Source organism: Cricetulus griseus, chromosome 4, assembly GCF_003668045.3.
Source record: "Cricetulus griseus strain 17A/GY chromosome 4, alternate assembly CriGri-PICRH-1.0, whole genome shotgun sequence".
NCBI lineage: Eukaryota > Metazoa > Chordata > Mammalia > Rodentia > Cricetidae > Cricetulus > Cricetulus griseus.
This window is the reverse complement of record NC_048597.1, coordinates 67,405,682-67,422,653: the sequence shown is the minus strand read 5'-3', so window position 1 is coordinate 67,422,653 and position 16,972 is coordinate 67,405,682. Positions and strand designations below refer to the sequence as shown.

Here is a 16,972-nt window from a genome sequence, read left to right as displayed (position 1 = left end):
GCAGAGCTAGTAGAGCAGGCCTCAACTCAATTAGAACAAAGCTGTTTATCCCATGATTGCATCAATGGGCACACCTTAACTGGCTGGACCCTTGAAGGGGTCTTAGCTGAGTAAGACCATTGATGACAGTTCTCTCCTCCCACCCCCCAGCAGCTTGCATGGCACATTCAGCACTGTGAAATGCCAACAGGGAGGAAGCTTCTATCTCAGTTCCAGCTTTGTTTCTTTATGGCCTGCCACCAAAGCACCTGGCCTCTTACTTTCTAGTCCCCAAGGGCAATCAACAGCAGTGGCCATAGTCTCTATTGTTTTGGAGGCCCAAAAGGGCCTTTCAGGCCAAAAACTCATAAGAGGTAGTCCGCCGCTAGCATTGAGATTCCTTTCTGTCCATGACTGTGTCGCCTGTGTCTGTTTCTGCTTTGTCTTCTGTGTGCACCTGTGTGCACATGTGTGAGCCTATGTATGGAGAAGCTAGAGACCGACATTCCTCAATTGTTCTCCTCCTTATTTTTTGAGACGAGGTCTCTCACTGAACCCGGAGCTCCCTGATTTGAGTAGACTGCCTGGGTAGCCGTCTCCAGGGATCCTCCTGCCTGTGCCTCTCCAGTATGCTGGGGTTACACACATATTGCCACGTCCAGCTTTCCCATGGGTGCTGGACATTGTACTCAGTTATCATGCTTGCACGGGCAAGCATTTTACCTGTTTTAGCCATCTCCACGGACCCCTGGGATGTTCATCTGCTAGTTTTATGTTACAGGAGTAGCCTTCTCCGTCCACACACAATACTTAGGAATAGTACATTTAAAGACTTCCTTTGCTGGGTGAGATAATTTGAGTTAATGTCTAGACGGTTTGCTGTACTTTCATCTTTAATCTCAGTACTTAGGAATATGAGGCAGAAAAATCATAGGTGCAAGGCCAGCCTGGGTCACTGAGTGAGATTTTGCATCAAGAAAAACAAATTTTAAAAATAAAGCTATTATTGGAAACAGGAAAAGGAACTAATAACCCAACTAGCTCAAATGTCAGTAGTGCTAATTTGTGATCTGCCAGCAGGTGGCGCCTTGTGCCTGCTGCCAGCAATCTCATGTTTCTTTTGGAGTCAGTGTTCAATGATGTTCAGTAGTTTTGCCTTCCTCTAAGGGCCAGCCAATGGAATTTTGAAGGTATTCTGTTGAATCTGTAGAACACTTTTGGCAATATAGCTATCTCTATAATATTAATTGTGCCAACTTAGGAGCAAGGCAGACTTCTTCAGCTTCAGAACATTGTGTGGGCCCTTATCTCCTTGGTTGTTTCTTCCTTTTTCTTCAGTTTCGTATGGGCTATTTTTCCTAGTTTCTTTCTCAGCAAATTTGTGATTGGTATATATGAAAGCTGATCTTGTGTTTTGATTTTGTATCCTGCAACTTTATTGAAGTTTTACCAGATTTAGCAGTTTTCTGGTGGAGTCCATGAGTTGTTTAGGTATGTCATCTTCCAAATAGGAATGGTCTGACATCTTCCCTTTTGCACCTGTGATCATTGGGGAAATTGTCTGCTGTGTTTTGTATTTTGTTTTGTTTGGGTGCGTATGACAGGTATGTGTGTCCTTGTCTTGTTCTACAGTTGGGAATACCCACTTAGAATGATTTTCATAGTGTTCTTCCTTTCCTGTTTGTGGAACAGTTTGAGAAGTCTTGGTAGTAGATGTTCCTTAGACTTGGTAGGGTTCAGACTGACGCCTTCTGGTCTTGGGCTAGAGCCTGTGGGAACTTTGCACCACCGCTTCAGCGGCTTTGCTTGTTACAGGTCTGTGTAAATTGTTGATCTCACCTGACTTTAATTTGGGCATGTTGAAACACATTTAGACATTAACACAAGCAGTCCGACTTTCCTTTGGGCCGCCACCTCACAAGTAATGACACAGAGACTTATTATTAATTATGAAAGCTTGACCTTAGCTTAGGCTTTTCCCCAACTAGCTCTTATAACTTAACCTGTTTTTATTTATCTACATTCTGCCAGGTGGCTCAGTTATGTCTCTGTACTATATGTCCAGCTTCTTCAGTGTCTTGCTAGCATTTCTCTGGAGCCTAGATTCACCAGAGTTCCTCTCTCTGCCCACAAGTCCGGCCTGCTCTTTCCTGCCTAGCTGTTGGCCATTCAGCTCTTTATTAAACCAGTCACAGTGACACATCTTCACACAGGGTAAAAAAAAAAAATACTCTGCAACAAACACAACTCTTCTAGGTCTTTCCACTTTTGAGAATACACATTTTAAAAGTATTTTTTTGTGATATTCTGTATTTTATTGGTAACAGCTCTCTTAAATTTCAGGATCTTGTCTATCTTGGTTTTGAGTGATTTGGCTAGGGAAGAGTGAACTTTGGTAATATTTTCAAAGAACTAGTGCTGGTTGATTTTATGCCTTGTTCTCTTAGCCTCTGTTTCATTAATTTCTGCCCTGATCTTTATTGTTTCTTGCTGTCTACTTGTTTGGTCTTAGTAGCTTTTTATTTTTTCTAGAACCTCCAGGTGCACTGACTTTGAAATCTCTCTGATTTTTTTTTTAAATGTGAACTTTTAGAGCTGTAAGCCTTCCTCTTAGTGATGCCTTGGCCTGTAGGTTGTATCATTATTTTCACTTGAGTATAGGAATTTTTAGATCTCCTCTCCATTTTCTTCAGGGGACCACTGTTCATTTAAAAGTGTATTGTTCAGTCTTCACATATCTGTGCAAGTTTTGAGGTCTCTCTTGATGTTGATTTCTAGTTTCCATTGAGGTCTGATAAGAAACAAGGAACTATTTCAATTTAAGAAGCACATATTTTAATTACATTATTTATTTATTTGTAGGGGAGTGAGTCAGGGTGGGCCTGCGTGTACATGTATGCCATAGCACATGTATGACGGTCAGAAGACAGCTTAATGGGTCCCGGGGTTTGGTGCTTTACATTATTTACTTGTACTTTATTAGCTGCTCCCTTTATTTCTGTGTATTTGTCTTTTTATCTCCTCTGGCCAGTTTTGATTTGCTGTCTACTTTACCAAACATGGAAGTCATTAAGACAGCTTGTTTACTGCTTGCATACGCTTGGTCAGCTGCTTTCTGACATTTGACTCCAAGTTTTTGGCTGTCTTTGCTAGTGGCATGGGTTTACTGGAGACAGCATATTCTGTTTTCTTCTTGTACATGTGTGTGGTGCATATGTCTTGTGAGTGTGTGGTCACGTGTGTGTGTATATATATATATGTGAAGGCCCATGATTGATGTGGGAGTCTTCTGGAAGTACTATTTCCCCATAAGTTTTAAGAGAGAGCTTAGCTTCATGTAGCAAGCTTAGTTGTCAGTTACTTTTTAGAGCTTGAAGCCTATAGAAGCCATGTTTTCCTGGCTTTCAGTGCCAGTGACAGATCTGATATTATTCCAGTGTTTCTGTCTTTGTGTGTGATTTGAAGTTCTTCTCTTATAGCTTCTAGTATTATTTCTCTGCTTTGTATTTTTGACATTTTTCTATGACATGCTGTGACTGGATTTTTCTGTGGTCACATCTAGCTATCTTTGAGTTTGGATATCTTTCTCTGGTGCTGGGAAATCTTCACTATACTTTCATTGAATAAATTGTGTACGCCTTTAGACTTTATATCATCTCCTTCTACCTCATGGCTTCTAGGTTGGGTCTCTTGAATATATCCCAGAGTTCTTAGAAGTTCGGGTTGTGATTATTTATTTATTTACTTACTATTTTGTATATGAGTACTGTATCTGTATGTACACCTGCACACCAGAAGAGAGCATCAGATCTCACTACAGATGGTTGTAAGCCACCGTGTGGTTGCTGGGAATTGAACTCAGGACCTCTGGAAGAGCAGTTATTGCCCTTAACCTCTGCGCCATCTCTGCAGCTATGGGTTGTGATTATTAATTGTCTTTTCTTTATATATCTCTGTGTACTGTTGTCTTGACATTGTCCCCTGTACTTGGAATATATTCTTGGGCTTAATAATGTCTCTGGTGATATTTTCTGCTGTTTAGTTTGGTTTTGTTGTTGTTGTTGTAATAGGACCTCACTATGTAGTTCTGGCTGGCCCGGGTCTTGCTCTATAGACCAGGAGGCTTAAATTCCATCTGCATCTGCCTCTTGGGTGTTAGGGCTAAAAGTTAAACTACCACACGTAGTATTTTTTTAACAAATTTTTTAACTTTTACTTTTTTACTATTTCATACATACAATTTATTTTGTCGATACTCCATCCCCTCTCCTGTCTCTTTCTGCTCCTTCTGCAACTCCGTTTCTTCCTAGTATGCCTGTTGCTTGTTTGCTTTTGAATAATCCATTGAGTTTTATCATGGTTGTTTGCACATGTTTGGGCATAGGGTGTTTACTGGATTGTGGGGCGTGTACTCCCTTCTCAAACATCCATTAACCACCAATAGGGCCTAAGATAGGTGTGGGACCTCATAGCCCTCCTTGTCCATGCAGAAATGGTTCCCCAGGCTCGGTCCAAAGTTTGTGTGCAGGTTCTGTTGTGTATTTTATTCTTTGATTTCCCCAAATTTCTGTTTTGTTTTTCTTCAGCATCTCAATTTTCATGATTTTTTTCTTCATAGTTTCAAATTTTATCTTCAAGTTAATGATCTTCTTCTTTTAATATTTATTTTATGTGCAGAGTGTTTTGCCTTCATGAGTGTCTGTGTACCACGAGCATGAAGTGCCCACAGAGGCCAGAAGGGGGTGTCAGATCCCTTAGAACAGGGGTTAGAGATGGTTGGGTGTTGAGAATTGGACCCAAGTCCTCTACAAGGGCAGCCAGTGGTCTTAGCTACTGAGCCATCTCTCCAATCCAGTTACTCATTCTTTTATCTACTTTGGTATCTTTCTTGTCTAGATTCTAAATTGATTTTATAACCTTTTTCATAGTACAAATTAATGCTATTTTATTCATCTGCTTAGTATTTCCCTATTTCTGGCCTTTTCAGTCATCTCATCTTTTAATACTGAGAAGTTATCAACCTGTGGAGGGGCCACATCTGTCTGTCTGTCTATCTGTCTGTCTGTCTATCTATCTATCTATCTATCTATCTATCTATCTATCTATCTATCTATCTATCTATGTGTGTGTGTGTTTTTTTGAGTATCTGTTATATGTATGTATCTTCTGATTTTTAGTTGCCTCTTTCCCCACTGGCTTTTATTTGTTTTTGTTTTCTTAAACTTGAGTCGTCATCCTGGTGTGTTGTCCACTTGGATTTATGTGCAGAGGAGAATCCAAGTGCAGTGACACTTATACTGGCTTGGCAGCAGTCCCAGCAGGAGGACACACTTGTCACCTGTGTCCCCTATGAAGTTCAGAGACTGCAGCATTAGGTTACCGATTGGGGAGAATGTAGTTTCTAGTTCTTTTAGGACAAGGTATCAATATTCACATAGTAACATAAGGGAGGAATGGGAGAGTGGGGAGGTGGGGTAGGTAGAGTTAGAAAGCACTATGTATTAACTTAAGAGCATTTTCAAGGCCGGGCGGTGGTGGTGCACACCTTTAATCCCAGCACTTGTGAGGCAGAGGCAGGCAGATCTCTGTGAGTTCGAAGCCTGCCTGATATACAGAGAGAGTGCCAGGATAGGCTCCAAAGCTACACAGAGAAACCCTGTCTTGAACACCCCCCCCAAAAAAAAAAAAAAAGAAGAAGGCTTTCCAGAAATGTTCTTTGAGCTGTGTCTTCAAGTTGCTGGGGTCCAGGTTTTATGTTGAAAGGTCATTTCATTAAGGATCTAGGAAACATTGTTACCGCTAGCATTGAATGTCACTGTGGGTAAATCAGGGCTAGCCCCGGAGGTTTCTGCTCTCCCAAATGACAGGTTTACTTCCTGGCCTTTTCTTTATTTTTAGAACCCACTGCATCTCCGAAGGTCACTTCGGGCCATTTTCCCCCTCGTGTGTGGTGTGCTCTTTCAGGATGGAGATGCAAGTGCTTTTATTTCAGGAAACATTATTGAATTCCCTGTGGAGCTACCGGCTGTGTTCCAGCGCTTTCATTTTCTTATTTGGGATTCCAATCACGCACACACCAGTACTCTTCTTTCTGCTTCCTCTTGCTCTCTTCCCCTCTTCTTGCCTCTTCTGTTCCCTCCTTCCCAAACACTTTGCTCACAGCTCCAGCCTCTGCGGCTGGCTCTCACCATCACTAGGAAGACAAGCACCTCAGTGGACGTACCAGTGACCTCCCATCAATGGGGTATCTTAGTAATTCCCAATGCTGTGTTAAACAGCAGGGTGTGGCCCCCTTTCTATTTTTAAAATCTTTATTGGTTGAGTGGAAATGATGAGGCATGGAAAATACATCAATGTTACTTTCTAAGAACATTTTAGATGAAGTTCTACTTTCCTATTTTCCCTCTAATAGTTCTTAAAACAAATTCCACCTGGTAAGTTTTGGGGTTTACTGCAGGCATTGGCAGTCCCTAGTGGTACTCATTCATGGTACATTATCTCAGGAGATGTTCACATGTTTATTTTGAGCACATCTTTGGCGGGGGGCGGGGGGCACTCTATCTGGTACTTACTCTGCCTTGGGGAAGCTTGGGAATTTGTTTCTTTCACATGGCCTATGTGTGCCTTTTCTTAGAGTCACTGCTAATTTCTTGGTCTGGGTGTTCCCACTCTAAGGAGGTAGTGACAGTCCCCAAGAGTACAGATTTGGCCCACGTAGCCATGAGACACAGCCTTCCTGCTTTTCTCCCTGTGCCAGGAGATAGGTTTTTTCCTGCAAATTTCCTTTTATTGCGAATGCAGGGATTTTCTAAATCTCAGTTTTAGGTGTTTCCTCCACTTTGCTCTCAGCTTACCTGTGGCACTGTAACTCAGGCTCCTGTGTGACTGACACACACCCACAGCATCACCCGGTTGGCTGGCGCCTCACTTTGCTTCTCAGTCCTCTGTCCACTTTAGACTCTGTTTGACCTTTCTTTTTTGAGAGTTTTGTTGTGTACTCTACTTATTTATGTAATTTTAAAAAGATGTGTTATTATTTTTAATTATATGTACTCGAGTGTGGACGTGTATCTGAGTGCAGGCGTGCATGGAGGCGGAAGTTGCATCCCTTGGAACTAGAGTAACAGGAAGTCTTCAGGCCACCTAATGTGGGTCCTGGGGGCTGAACTTGATTCCTTAACTGCCGAGAGATTTCCAACTCTCCCCTCTTCATCAGCATTTCTAGGAACTCTCTAGTTATCTACCCTGTAGTATTTTCTTCCAGAAAGTTGAGATCCCAATGTAGCTCTAACTCTTAGTGAATCTTTGAATTTAATCCCTGGTTTTAAATCTTATGTGTTTATTTTTTCTGTGTGAGTGTATGTGTGGGCATTCAGATACTGTGGCATAAGTCTGGACATCAGACGACAACCCGTGGAAGTCAGGTCCCTCATTCCACTGTGTGGGTTTGAACCAGGCCAGGTGGCAAGCACTTTTACCAGCCAAGCCGCCTCACCAGCCCACAGGTCCTATTTGTGAAGAATCTAAATAAAGTTATAAATCTGGTCATGAGGAATAGTGGGATGGGCTGAGGACAGCCCCCATGATCACTTCAGGATTGTGGGTTCTCTTCAGGTCTTCTCTCTGGCAAGAAGGCTTTCCCGTTGTGACCTCTGTCCAGTTGGTGTGGACTGTGTTCTGTGTGGTCTGCTAGCTCTGATGAGACTGCTTCTCTGTCTAGTTTCTAGGTCTCTTGGATGTAGGTGTCCTGTACACAGTAAACTCAGGCTGTCAGTTTTTAGCCATAATGACTTACTACTACAAAATGGTGACAATTATGAGTTGCCACCTACTTGATGTGAGACTATACATGATGGACTCTGAAATATGAAACTGAGAAGTTCAATCAACTATAAAGTTAGTTTAGAACATTAAGCAAAAAATAGGTAACTTGAAGTACCATCAGCACTAAATATATTTTCAATTTGATGGTTGTTGTTTAGTGCCACTGTATAGATAAGCTGTAAGTAGAAAACTTAACTTGACTATTATGTTTATATTGAATTTAATTCCATTTCTTACTGCTTTTCTCCCTTGACCATTGCTGCCCTCTCCTTCTGTTATATAACTGTAGCAAACACCTGAAATGGATTTAAACATTGTTTTTTCCAGGCTGGAGATGACTGACTAGTTAAGGGCATTGGTTTGATTTCCCCTAACTCACGTGGCAGCTCACCTCTGTCTGTAACTTCAGCTCCAGTGAATCTGATGCTTTCTTCTGGCCTCTCTGGGCTGCATGCATATTGTGCCCATATATTCGTGCAGGCAAAACATCCATGAATATAAAACAAAAATAAAATCTAAAAACAAAGGCCCTCCACCCTCGAAGTGTGGGTACAGATTTGCTTGTGGACAGCACAATCCCAAGTTGTATCATCCTAGGAGCCCCAGCACCTGAAGCCGACCTTTGCTCTCCCCAGTGGGCTGCAAGTCAGGTGAGATGATGCTCTTTTATGTTCCCCTCCAGGATACGGTGCCAGTCATAGTGGACTACTGCCTCCTGCTCCAGCGAAAGTGAGTACCCATTGCTTGTCAGCCCTGTCTTTTCCAACCCGGGTAGTGTCTTGCTTGGGAATTCTATAAATTGGACTAGGATTTTTCTTAATTTGCACAAACTTCATTTTCAGATCCTTTATACGATAAACTTTTCCCAGATAGAAGCTTGTGGCTTATCGTCTGTGCTTGTGTGCGATGGAAATGGAGGGGAGAGGCGTCATGGAGGGTGATGCAGCTCTTACGGGCTATCATTCACCGCAGTACTTCATATCTTTCCAAAGAGGCTAGGCGCATTTTGCTAATTCACCTTTAGTTTTCTTCAGAGCCTTTTTTATTTAGAGTCAGTGTAAAACTCTAGAGTAGGTTTTTTAGGTTTAAGTATTAGCTTTATTACCTTCCAACATGTGCCGGTTCATAGTCTTCGGCACTCACTGTAATAGGCAAGCACCTCAAGGCCCTTTGTATCAGTGTCTCTAATTGTTGTAGCACCTTATTAACGTGTATAGTGGTGGGTAAGTGCTGCTCATCTGTCGCATAGGCGATGTTCCCCAGGCAGCAAGTGGCAAACCTGTCAACTTCACACAGGCCCTTTCGGGGCAAAGGTGGGTTCTCAGCACAGGAGTCTAGGCCCTTTGTCTTAGCCGATAGCTAAGACCACTTTCTGAGGGATAAAGATTTGACTGTATAATTCATGCACAGCTAAAACCCTAACAGCATTCACTTGACTTATGAATATGCATGTCCTTGGGGAACCAGATTCCTAAAAGGTTGGATCTTACTGTGAAAGTGTAAGTGAAGGTTATTAAGGGATGTTGTTTGCTGTGTCTAATTTTGATTGCGTTGTAGGGATTGCATTGTGGCTTAAATTGACCTCAGTGTTTTAGCTCTGATCAGTGACATGTACTGTGCCCGAAGTAGAGATATTGCTGACAATGTTGTGTTGTACATCTTCCTCCTTGTAAGTAAGTGCTGAAGGGAGACGCTTCCTCAGGTGTGAAGACCTTAGAAGGCTAACCGCCATGACACTTGTCATGGGCCCTCTGCATCCTTAACTGATTCAGTGTTATTTTTCACCCCATTTTCACGCTCACTTTCTTGCTAGTTGTATTTTTAATTTTTAACGTAACCTTAGCAGCTTTAGTTTCATACATTTTGATTCATTTGACTCTCATATTTGTTTCCATATCAGGGAGTGTAGGGAAAGAGGCTTCCTTCTGGTATTAAGTATTGTGGTCCACTTAACTCTTCACATTGAGAGAATTCTAGTTACAGTGGAACACCCTTGTATACTAAATAAGCATGGTACTCAGTGCAAAGTGACTCTTTAATATGTGATGATCGAATAAACAAGGTGCTCACTCTCTGGAATTGTGAGTGCTCACACAGGGACACAAGGTTAAAATGACTCCAGCAGTTGTAAAATGAAGGACAAGATGGGGTAGAAAAACGTTGGTCAGAAACATTTTATGATATTCCCCCAAATGTTCTGTAGGTAAACATTTCTTATGTGCATGATCTCCTAAGAAAATATGCTCCAGTCTGTCAGCTAGGCTGAGGTCAGGGGTTTCTCATTGAACTGGAGCAGGCTGGCAGAAGATAGAGCTCCTCCACCTTTTAAGTCACATCAGACTCTCTTTGTTGTCCCTTTGTGTCCACGTCCCCCTTTCCGTTGGCTTCTTTCTGATGGCTCGGCATGCTTTCCTCTGGGCTGTGCCATCACGGGGAATCTCAGAGATTCCTCTTTGGCGCTCGCTCCCCCTCCTTGCCCTTTTTGCTAATGTGCACGTGTTCCTCACTGTCTGGTCTGTGACTTAAATACCACAGTTTCCTTGTCTCTCAGCTCTGTTTCCCAAGTCTCAAAACTACATTGTGTTGGTCCCATGTGTCGTTGTTGCCTTTCACTCCTGGTCCTGGCCTGCTTTTTAAGTTCCAGCAACCACAGGAGGACCAGGGCAGCATCACCACCACAGCACCAAGGCCTGAGGTTGTGCAGGCTTTGGATCCCCCTCTTTCTGTCCTAGATTTAGCTTCTTCCCATCTGGCTTTCTTTTCCATCAGACTAAGATCCCGTCTAGCCATGAGCTTAGGGGGAGGATAGAACAAGCTGTTTGGTCAACATTGATTTTTCATTCCTAAGCCATCTATCTGTTAGCTTCCTTCCATTTCACACATGGAAATTAAAGTATTAGATGGGAATTTGTAGTGTTCAATTAAATACTTAATTGAATCAATGCTGGAGGTTTTATAACATTTTAGAGTGGCCACTGATAATCAAGTTACAGTGGTCAGTGCTTTAGGCTTGCTCGAGCAGAGGACTGTTGTATGTGTGGATCTTCCCCATGTTTCTCCTTAAACTGGTGTTTGCTGCTTGCTCTGCATTAGCCTGTCTTCTTCACTCCCAAATATAAAAAGGACTCATGCCATTGAGATTCCCCTTAGGAGCAAATTGTGTACCGTGCAAATATCATTATACAGACTTAATGTCAGCTTTATTGTGCAGTGGTGCAGAGCCCGTGTGAAGTAATCATAATTTCAAAATCCTGTCAAAATGGGTGCAGTATTTGGATTTCAGTAAAGCGTGATGGTGCTGGCCACACTGAGTTCCCATCACTGTGGGTGGTGTCTAAAGTGATTCAACTCAAATGACTCCATCTTATGGGAAGCTGAGCCAGCAGTATTTCAGTAGGCCCAAGTGGACACACAGTAGTCCTTGGGTATCGGCTCTGTCTCATATACTTAGTGTAGATCGGCGAGTCTGTTACTTGACAATACCCATTTCTCTTTCCTCTCAGAATTTGCAGTTATCATCAAATAAGTTCTTCACATTAAAGAGTTATAAAACTGATAATGTATAAGATGAGTTTAACCATTTTTTTTTCTGTTTGCAGCAAAAAAAAAAAAAAAAAGCTCTCTAAAACATATCTCTTAACGTGAGTGTTAGGAAAAGTGACACCTCTAGGACATCATCTATTATTTGTAGTGGACTTTGTGTTATAGGAGGCGAGGCTGAAAATAGTGCTCAGCAGGGCTGAAGTTAGCCCTTCAGGAAACACGTCAGCACCCCAGAGACTGTGACTCTGTGAAAACTGTGTGTGTACATTTCTCTCATCTTCTCTTAGAATGACGAGATCACATTGTAGAATTGGTTTCCTTTTTATTTTGAGGTAGTGATACAGATAGGAGTTATTGACTCTAATTCTTCCTGCTCTTTGATCCCAGCCTCCTGCAAGTGGTCTGTTTTAGACTAGCCAGCATTGTACACTGCCCTTGCATGGAAGTGTCTTGTCTGTTAACCCCTAGCCTCCTGCGAGTGGTCTGCCTTAGTGTTGCCAGTGTCTTGTCTGCTAACGTCTGTGCCATTTGCTGAACTTGTAGTTTCTCTGCAGAAGTGAAGGGGTAGAGACAGAGATGAAGCTCACCTGCAGCTCACTAGAGTGTTTAGGGCCAGCAGGGGAGAAGGGCATGGTCCTTTGATCTTTCCCCTCCTTCATTCCTCTCACTCACCCACTCCTGTCAGTGCTATGGCCAGAGTTTGGATTCTGACTGATGTTTCCAGAGTGCTTTTCAGCAAGCTGCCGAACTTTGTCAGCTTTATTTGTTTTATACTTATTTATGTATTTATTTTTGGTGGGAAGAACATGCTACAGCCTGAGTAGGCGAGAGAAAAACTTGCAGAGTCATTTCTCTTCTTCTACCCTGTGGCACCTAGGATCAAATTCAGGTTGTCAGGCTTGGTGGCAAGCTCTCTATGCAATGAATCATTTTGCTGGTCCTGATTGTTTTGAGACAGTTTTGTTTTTCCATCCCAGATGGCCTTGAACTGATAATCACACTGCCTCAGCTTTCTGGGTATTAGGATTACCGGAATGCACCGTCGTGTCTGGCAACATCTCTTATGTCTAAAAGAATTGTTGGGAGGGTTTGTTTTGTGCAGTATTGCAATGTAAAGTTTGATGCAAACATTGTTAATGTTTCTGTTAAACTGATGTAAATTGAAGTTTGTGAAAGATGTGACATGCTTAGACAAAATTTAATGAATATTTGGAATGTTCCTAAAACCACTATTGTTTTCTTTCTTTTTGTTACAGGGATCTTTTATTTAGCCAAATGTATGACAAATTAAGTGAAAACTCAGTGGCAAAAGGAGTGTTTCTGGAGTGCCTCGAGCCATATATTTTAAGTGATAAATTGGTGGGGATTACGCCCCAGGTCATGAAAGACTTGATTGTTCATTTCCAAGACAAAAAACTAATGGGAAATGTGGAGGCCCTCATTGTACACATGGACATCACCAGTCTAGACATTCAGCAGGTAAGCTGACCGTCTGTCCGTTTGAGTTCCTCAATTGATCATACTCACCTGCTTTCCACAGTTATTGAGCCCTTTGTCATTATTGGTATACTTCTGAGGACTTTATGTGAGTAGAATTAGGTAACAAACGCCTCCAAGCCAGAGCACTTGTCTTGTGTTTCTTGGCTGCTCTTCAGAGCCTGTGGCAGTTTCCATCTTCAAATCACCCAGTGCATGCCTTTTGCCTGGCCCTGATTCAGTCTGCTCACTAACATGGCTCTTGTCTGGCAGGTTGTTTTCAACCATGGATAGCTTCTCATGAATAATAGACCATTTTTACATGTAAGAGAATGGTGGCCTTTAATCCTAGCACTCGGGAGGCAGAGGCAGAGGCAGAGGCAGAGGCAGGCTATTTCTGTGAATTTCAGGCCAGCCTGGTTTACAGACCTAGTTCCAGGCAGGACAGACCCCACAGAGAAACCCTATCTCGAAAAACAAAACAAAAAAAAAATCAGCTGGTACATGAAACAGAGCTGAGTTTTGAAATGGAGAGGATGGCAAGGAGAGGAGGGCTTGTTAGAACAAGTCAGCAGCCTTGTGGCCAATGGCGTATATGGGGTTCAGGCAGCTGTAGTTGATGGTGTATCTGGGTTTCAGGTAGCTGTGATTGATGGTCTATCTGGGGTCCAGTAAGCTTTCAGTTTTTATCTGAGGGTCCTTTTTGTTGCTCAAAACATTTGACAGTTTAATTCTTTAGTTCACATTAGTTTTGACAATGAACATGTTACCGTTCAAGTGTTTAAGCTTCTCCAGCTGAGTGGCTTTCAGATGTCTTAGGAGGACCAGTCCCTTTTCAAAGGTATGGATCCCACGGGAAGAAAGCTTGGAAACTCTGTTATTACTTCCCTAATGTTGGTGAGCACTTGGGTAAGGCAGGGTACTCTGTGCACATACCTTTCTGGTACATGGCCTGACAACAGCTCAATGTCTTGAGAACATATTATCACTCTGCCCTTATCTGACTGTCACATCTAGGAGAAATTTTTATTTTCAGCTTTTTTTTTTTGTTTTGTTTTTCGAGACAGGGTTTCCTCTGTGGCTTTTGGAGGGTGTCCTGGAACTAGCTCTTGTAGACCAGGCTGGTCTTGAACTCACAGATATCCACCTGCCTCTGCCTCCTGAGTGCTGGGATTAAAGGCGTGCACCACCAACTCCTGATTTATTTTCAGCTTTTTCTAATGTCAGTGTAAATATGCTTTGATCTGTCTCTGTCTCTGTCTCTTCATAAAGCTTAAATTTAAGGAGAGAAGTTTCGCAGTGAGCAGAACAATAGTAAATAAACCAGAGATTATTTGAAAACAAGTATAACATCACAAATCAAAAAGGACAGTATGGTAGAGATGGGCTACCTGAGGTTGGCTAACTATAGAAAGTCTTTCTGACAGAAGGTATCAGAACACTGAGAGTGGTGTATGTGTGTGTCTGTTATCCTAGGATTTGGGGCTGTGAAGGCAAAGCCAGGAGGATTAGAGGTTCAAGTTGTGGACTACAGAGTAAGAAAGACTACAGCCATGAGACTCTCTTTCAAAGAAAAGAAAAAAGGCATTCAGACACACAGAGAAGAAATCAATAATGCTTGTATTTGGATGAGAAGATCATTTATGGTGAAACCCAATGTGAAGAGGGAGGAGATTCTGCCCTGAGGGTTAAATGACAGGGAAAGAGGCAGGCAGATCTGGAGCCTGGTGAACAGAAGCAGAGCTCACAGGACAAGGAAAAATGTGTGCATTGTGTTCTAAATGCTGTACAGAAATCATTAGACTATTTAAAGCAAAGTCACTCTGCTGCCAGGGATGGTAGTGTGATGGAGAGTCAGAGTGGTCTGATTAGGAGACTGTAAGTTGAGTGTGAGATGTGGGAGTCAGGGGATTTAAAGATGCTGTTTTGTGGACAGGGTGAGTAGTGATCTCCTGAAGGTGACTGGAAGACAAGCAGTCCGAGTCTGAGAGACACAGTCAGGAGTCTTGCTTTCCACTTGTCTCTCCATAGCTGCTAGACAACTCTGAAGAAATTAAGCAGCTGGATCGGGCAGAAGGGAGGTTAGAGTTGGAGATCGGAACTCGGGAGAGAGGGTGGAAAGCCTACAAAAACCTTGTTTTTCTGCTCATGCCTCTGGCCACAAGTCCTTGTCTCTGCCAGGCTGGCCTCCAGTCCAGTGTCTGATATGACACAGCCTTCATGGGAACAGAAAACAAGGACCTCATTCTGCTAACCCTCTGCTCTTTTCCCTAAGCATTTTCTCTCCTCTCTGTTCATCCACACGACACTCCTTTTCCATGTAGTTTCCATCCTTACCATCTTCTGCCGGTGCAGCCCCTCATGTTCATTTCTTCTTTTGGTTCAGGTGCCAGGTGTCCTGTAGGTCCTAGCTCATATGTTGTTCCGAATGACTTTGAATGCTAAAGACAGAGTCAGATTCCTTTAGAATGCTTATCATAACTGTAAACAATGGTGTGTGTGTGTGTGTGTGTGTGTGTGTGTGTGTGTGTGTGTGTGTTTAGTTGAATGTCTTCTACAAGTCTTTGTTATTTATCTTATTTTTGAGATTATAATATAATTATATCATTTCTCCCTTCTCTCTCCTCCCTCCAAACCCTCTCATATATTCCTCTTCATGAGTCTTAACTTACACCAGTTTATTGTCTTCTTTGATGGGTGTCCAAGCTGGATTTCTCTGTCACTTTTTTCTAGTGCTAAAGAGATGTTTTGTAATTTTTTTTTTGAAGAACTGTTTTAATGATTAAAAGTAAAATGAATGTTGAAAAGGGAAGATTACAAAGAAACAAAATTAGGCATTGAGGGCTATCTTAAAGTAGCTATTGTACTGTTTGAACTAATACTGAACCTGCAAGAACACTTTTCCATTGGGTTTGAGGATTTAAATTTCAGTTTCCTTCAGAGAAGGAATAAGAAGAAAACTTAGGGAAGAGAAAAATCTTCGTTCTCAGAGTTTGAGGGAAAATCCTTGCTGTCATGGTGTCACATGGCTCAGCAGCTTCTCCCTTTTACAGGTGGTTCTCATGTGTTGGGAAAATCATCTGTATGATGCCATGATCTATGTGTACAACAAAGGCATGAATGAGTTCATTAGCCCCATGGAGGTAAGATACTCTCTAACGAATTTAATATTGTCTAATGTCCCTCTACGCTTTGTATGCTTAGAATTGTTTGTTTTTATCTGATCATTTTAAAATTTTTTATCAGTTTATTAGAACTGTATTCATTATTTTAAAAAAATTATTTTTTTTTGTTGTTGTTTAAGACAAGGCTTCTCTGTAATGGCTCTATCCATTCTGGAACTCACTTTATAGACCAGGCTGTCCTTGAACTCACAGAAATCCTCCTACCTCTGCTTCCTGAGTCCTGGGATTAAAGGCATGTGCCACCATGCCTGTCTCTAAAAAATTAATTTTTATTATATTTATTTATTTATTTTTGTGTGTATATATGTCTGTGTTTATGTGTGGGATATGCATGTGTGCACATGTCAAGGACAACATGTGTGTGGGGGAATGTTTGATTCTCTTTCTTCTGCCACATGGTGCCTGGGGATTAAGCTCAGGTTGCTAGGGCACCTTCAGCACTGAGCCATCTCACGCACTGGCCCTTAGCTTGGGACTTTCAGGTGGTATTTATTTTTTTAATTTTTTAATTTTTTTTTTTTTTTTGCTGATGATTGAACTCAGGACCTCTCTATGCTTTGTATTCTCTACCAAAGAGTTACACTTTTAGCCTCAATAGTCTTTAGTTGCATATGTAAATATTTAAATATCAGGGAACAGTAGACAGAAATAATGCAAGTAGGCAGTGGTGGCGTGCACCTTTAATCCTAGCACTCGGGAGGCAGAGACAGGCAGATCTCTGTTCGTTCAAGGCCAGCCTGGGTTATAGAGCTAGTTCCAGGACAGGCTCCAAAGCTATACAGAGAAACCCTGTCTCTCAAGAAAAGAAAAGAGAAGAAAAAGAATAATGTCTATTGTTGACTTTAAGTTTTTTTTTTTTAAATGTAACTTTTCCAAAATGTGTAAGAAATTTGTGTAATTATGGCAGAAAGGAAGTTCTGTTGGGAAATGCTGTTTTGGGAGTGTGTTCTGTGGTTAGGATGAAA

The 16,972-nt window shown here is 41.9% G+C and overlaps 1 protein-coding gene across 3 annotated transcripts in view; it reads left to right on the top strand.

Moving 5' to 3' along the window:
• Window positions 1–16,972, top strand: part of Vps8 (VPS8 subunit of CORVET complex) — a 208,312-nt gene that overhangs the window by 68,729 nt on the left and 122,611 nt on the right. For all 3 annotated transcript variants that reach the window (XM_027413022.2, XM_035444695.1, XM_027413021.2), the window contains 3 exons: window positions 8,486–8,532; window positions 12,603–12,825; window positions 15,876–15,965. In XM_027413022.2, coding sequence (XP_027268823.1) covers window positions 8,486–8,532; window positions 12,603–12,825; window positions 15,876–15,965 — 360 coding nt within the window. The remainder of the gene's footprint in view (window positions 1–8,485; window positions 8,533–12,602; window positions 12,826–15,875; window positions 15,966–16,972) is intronic.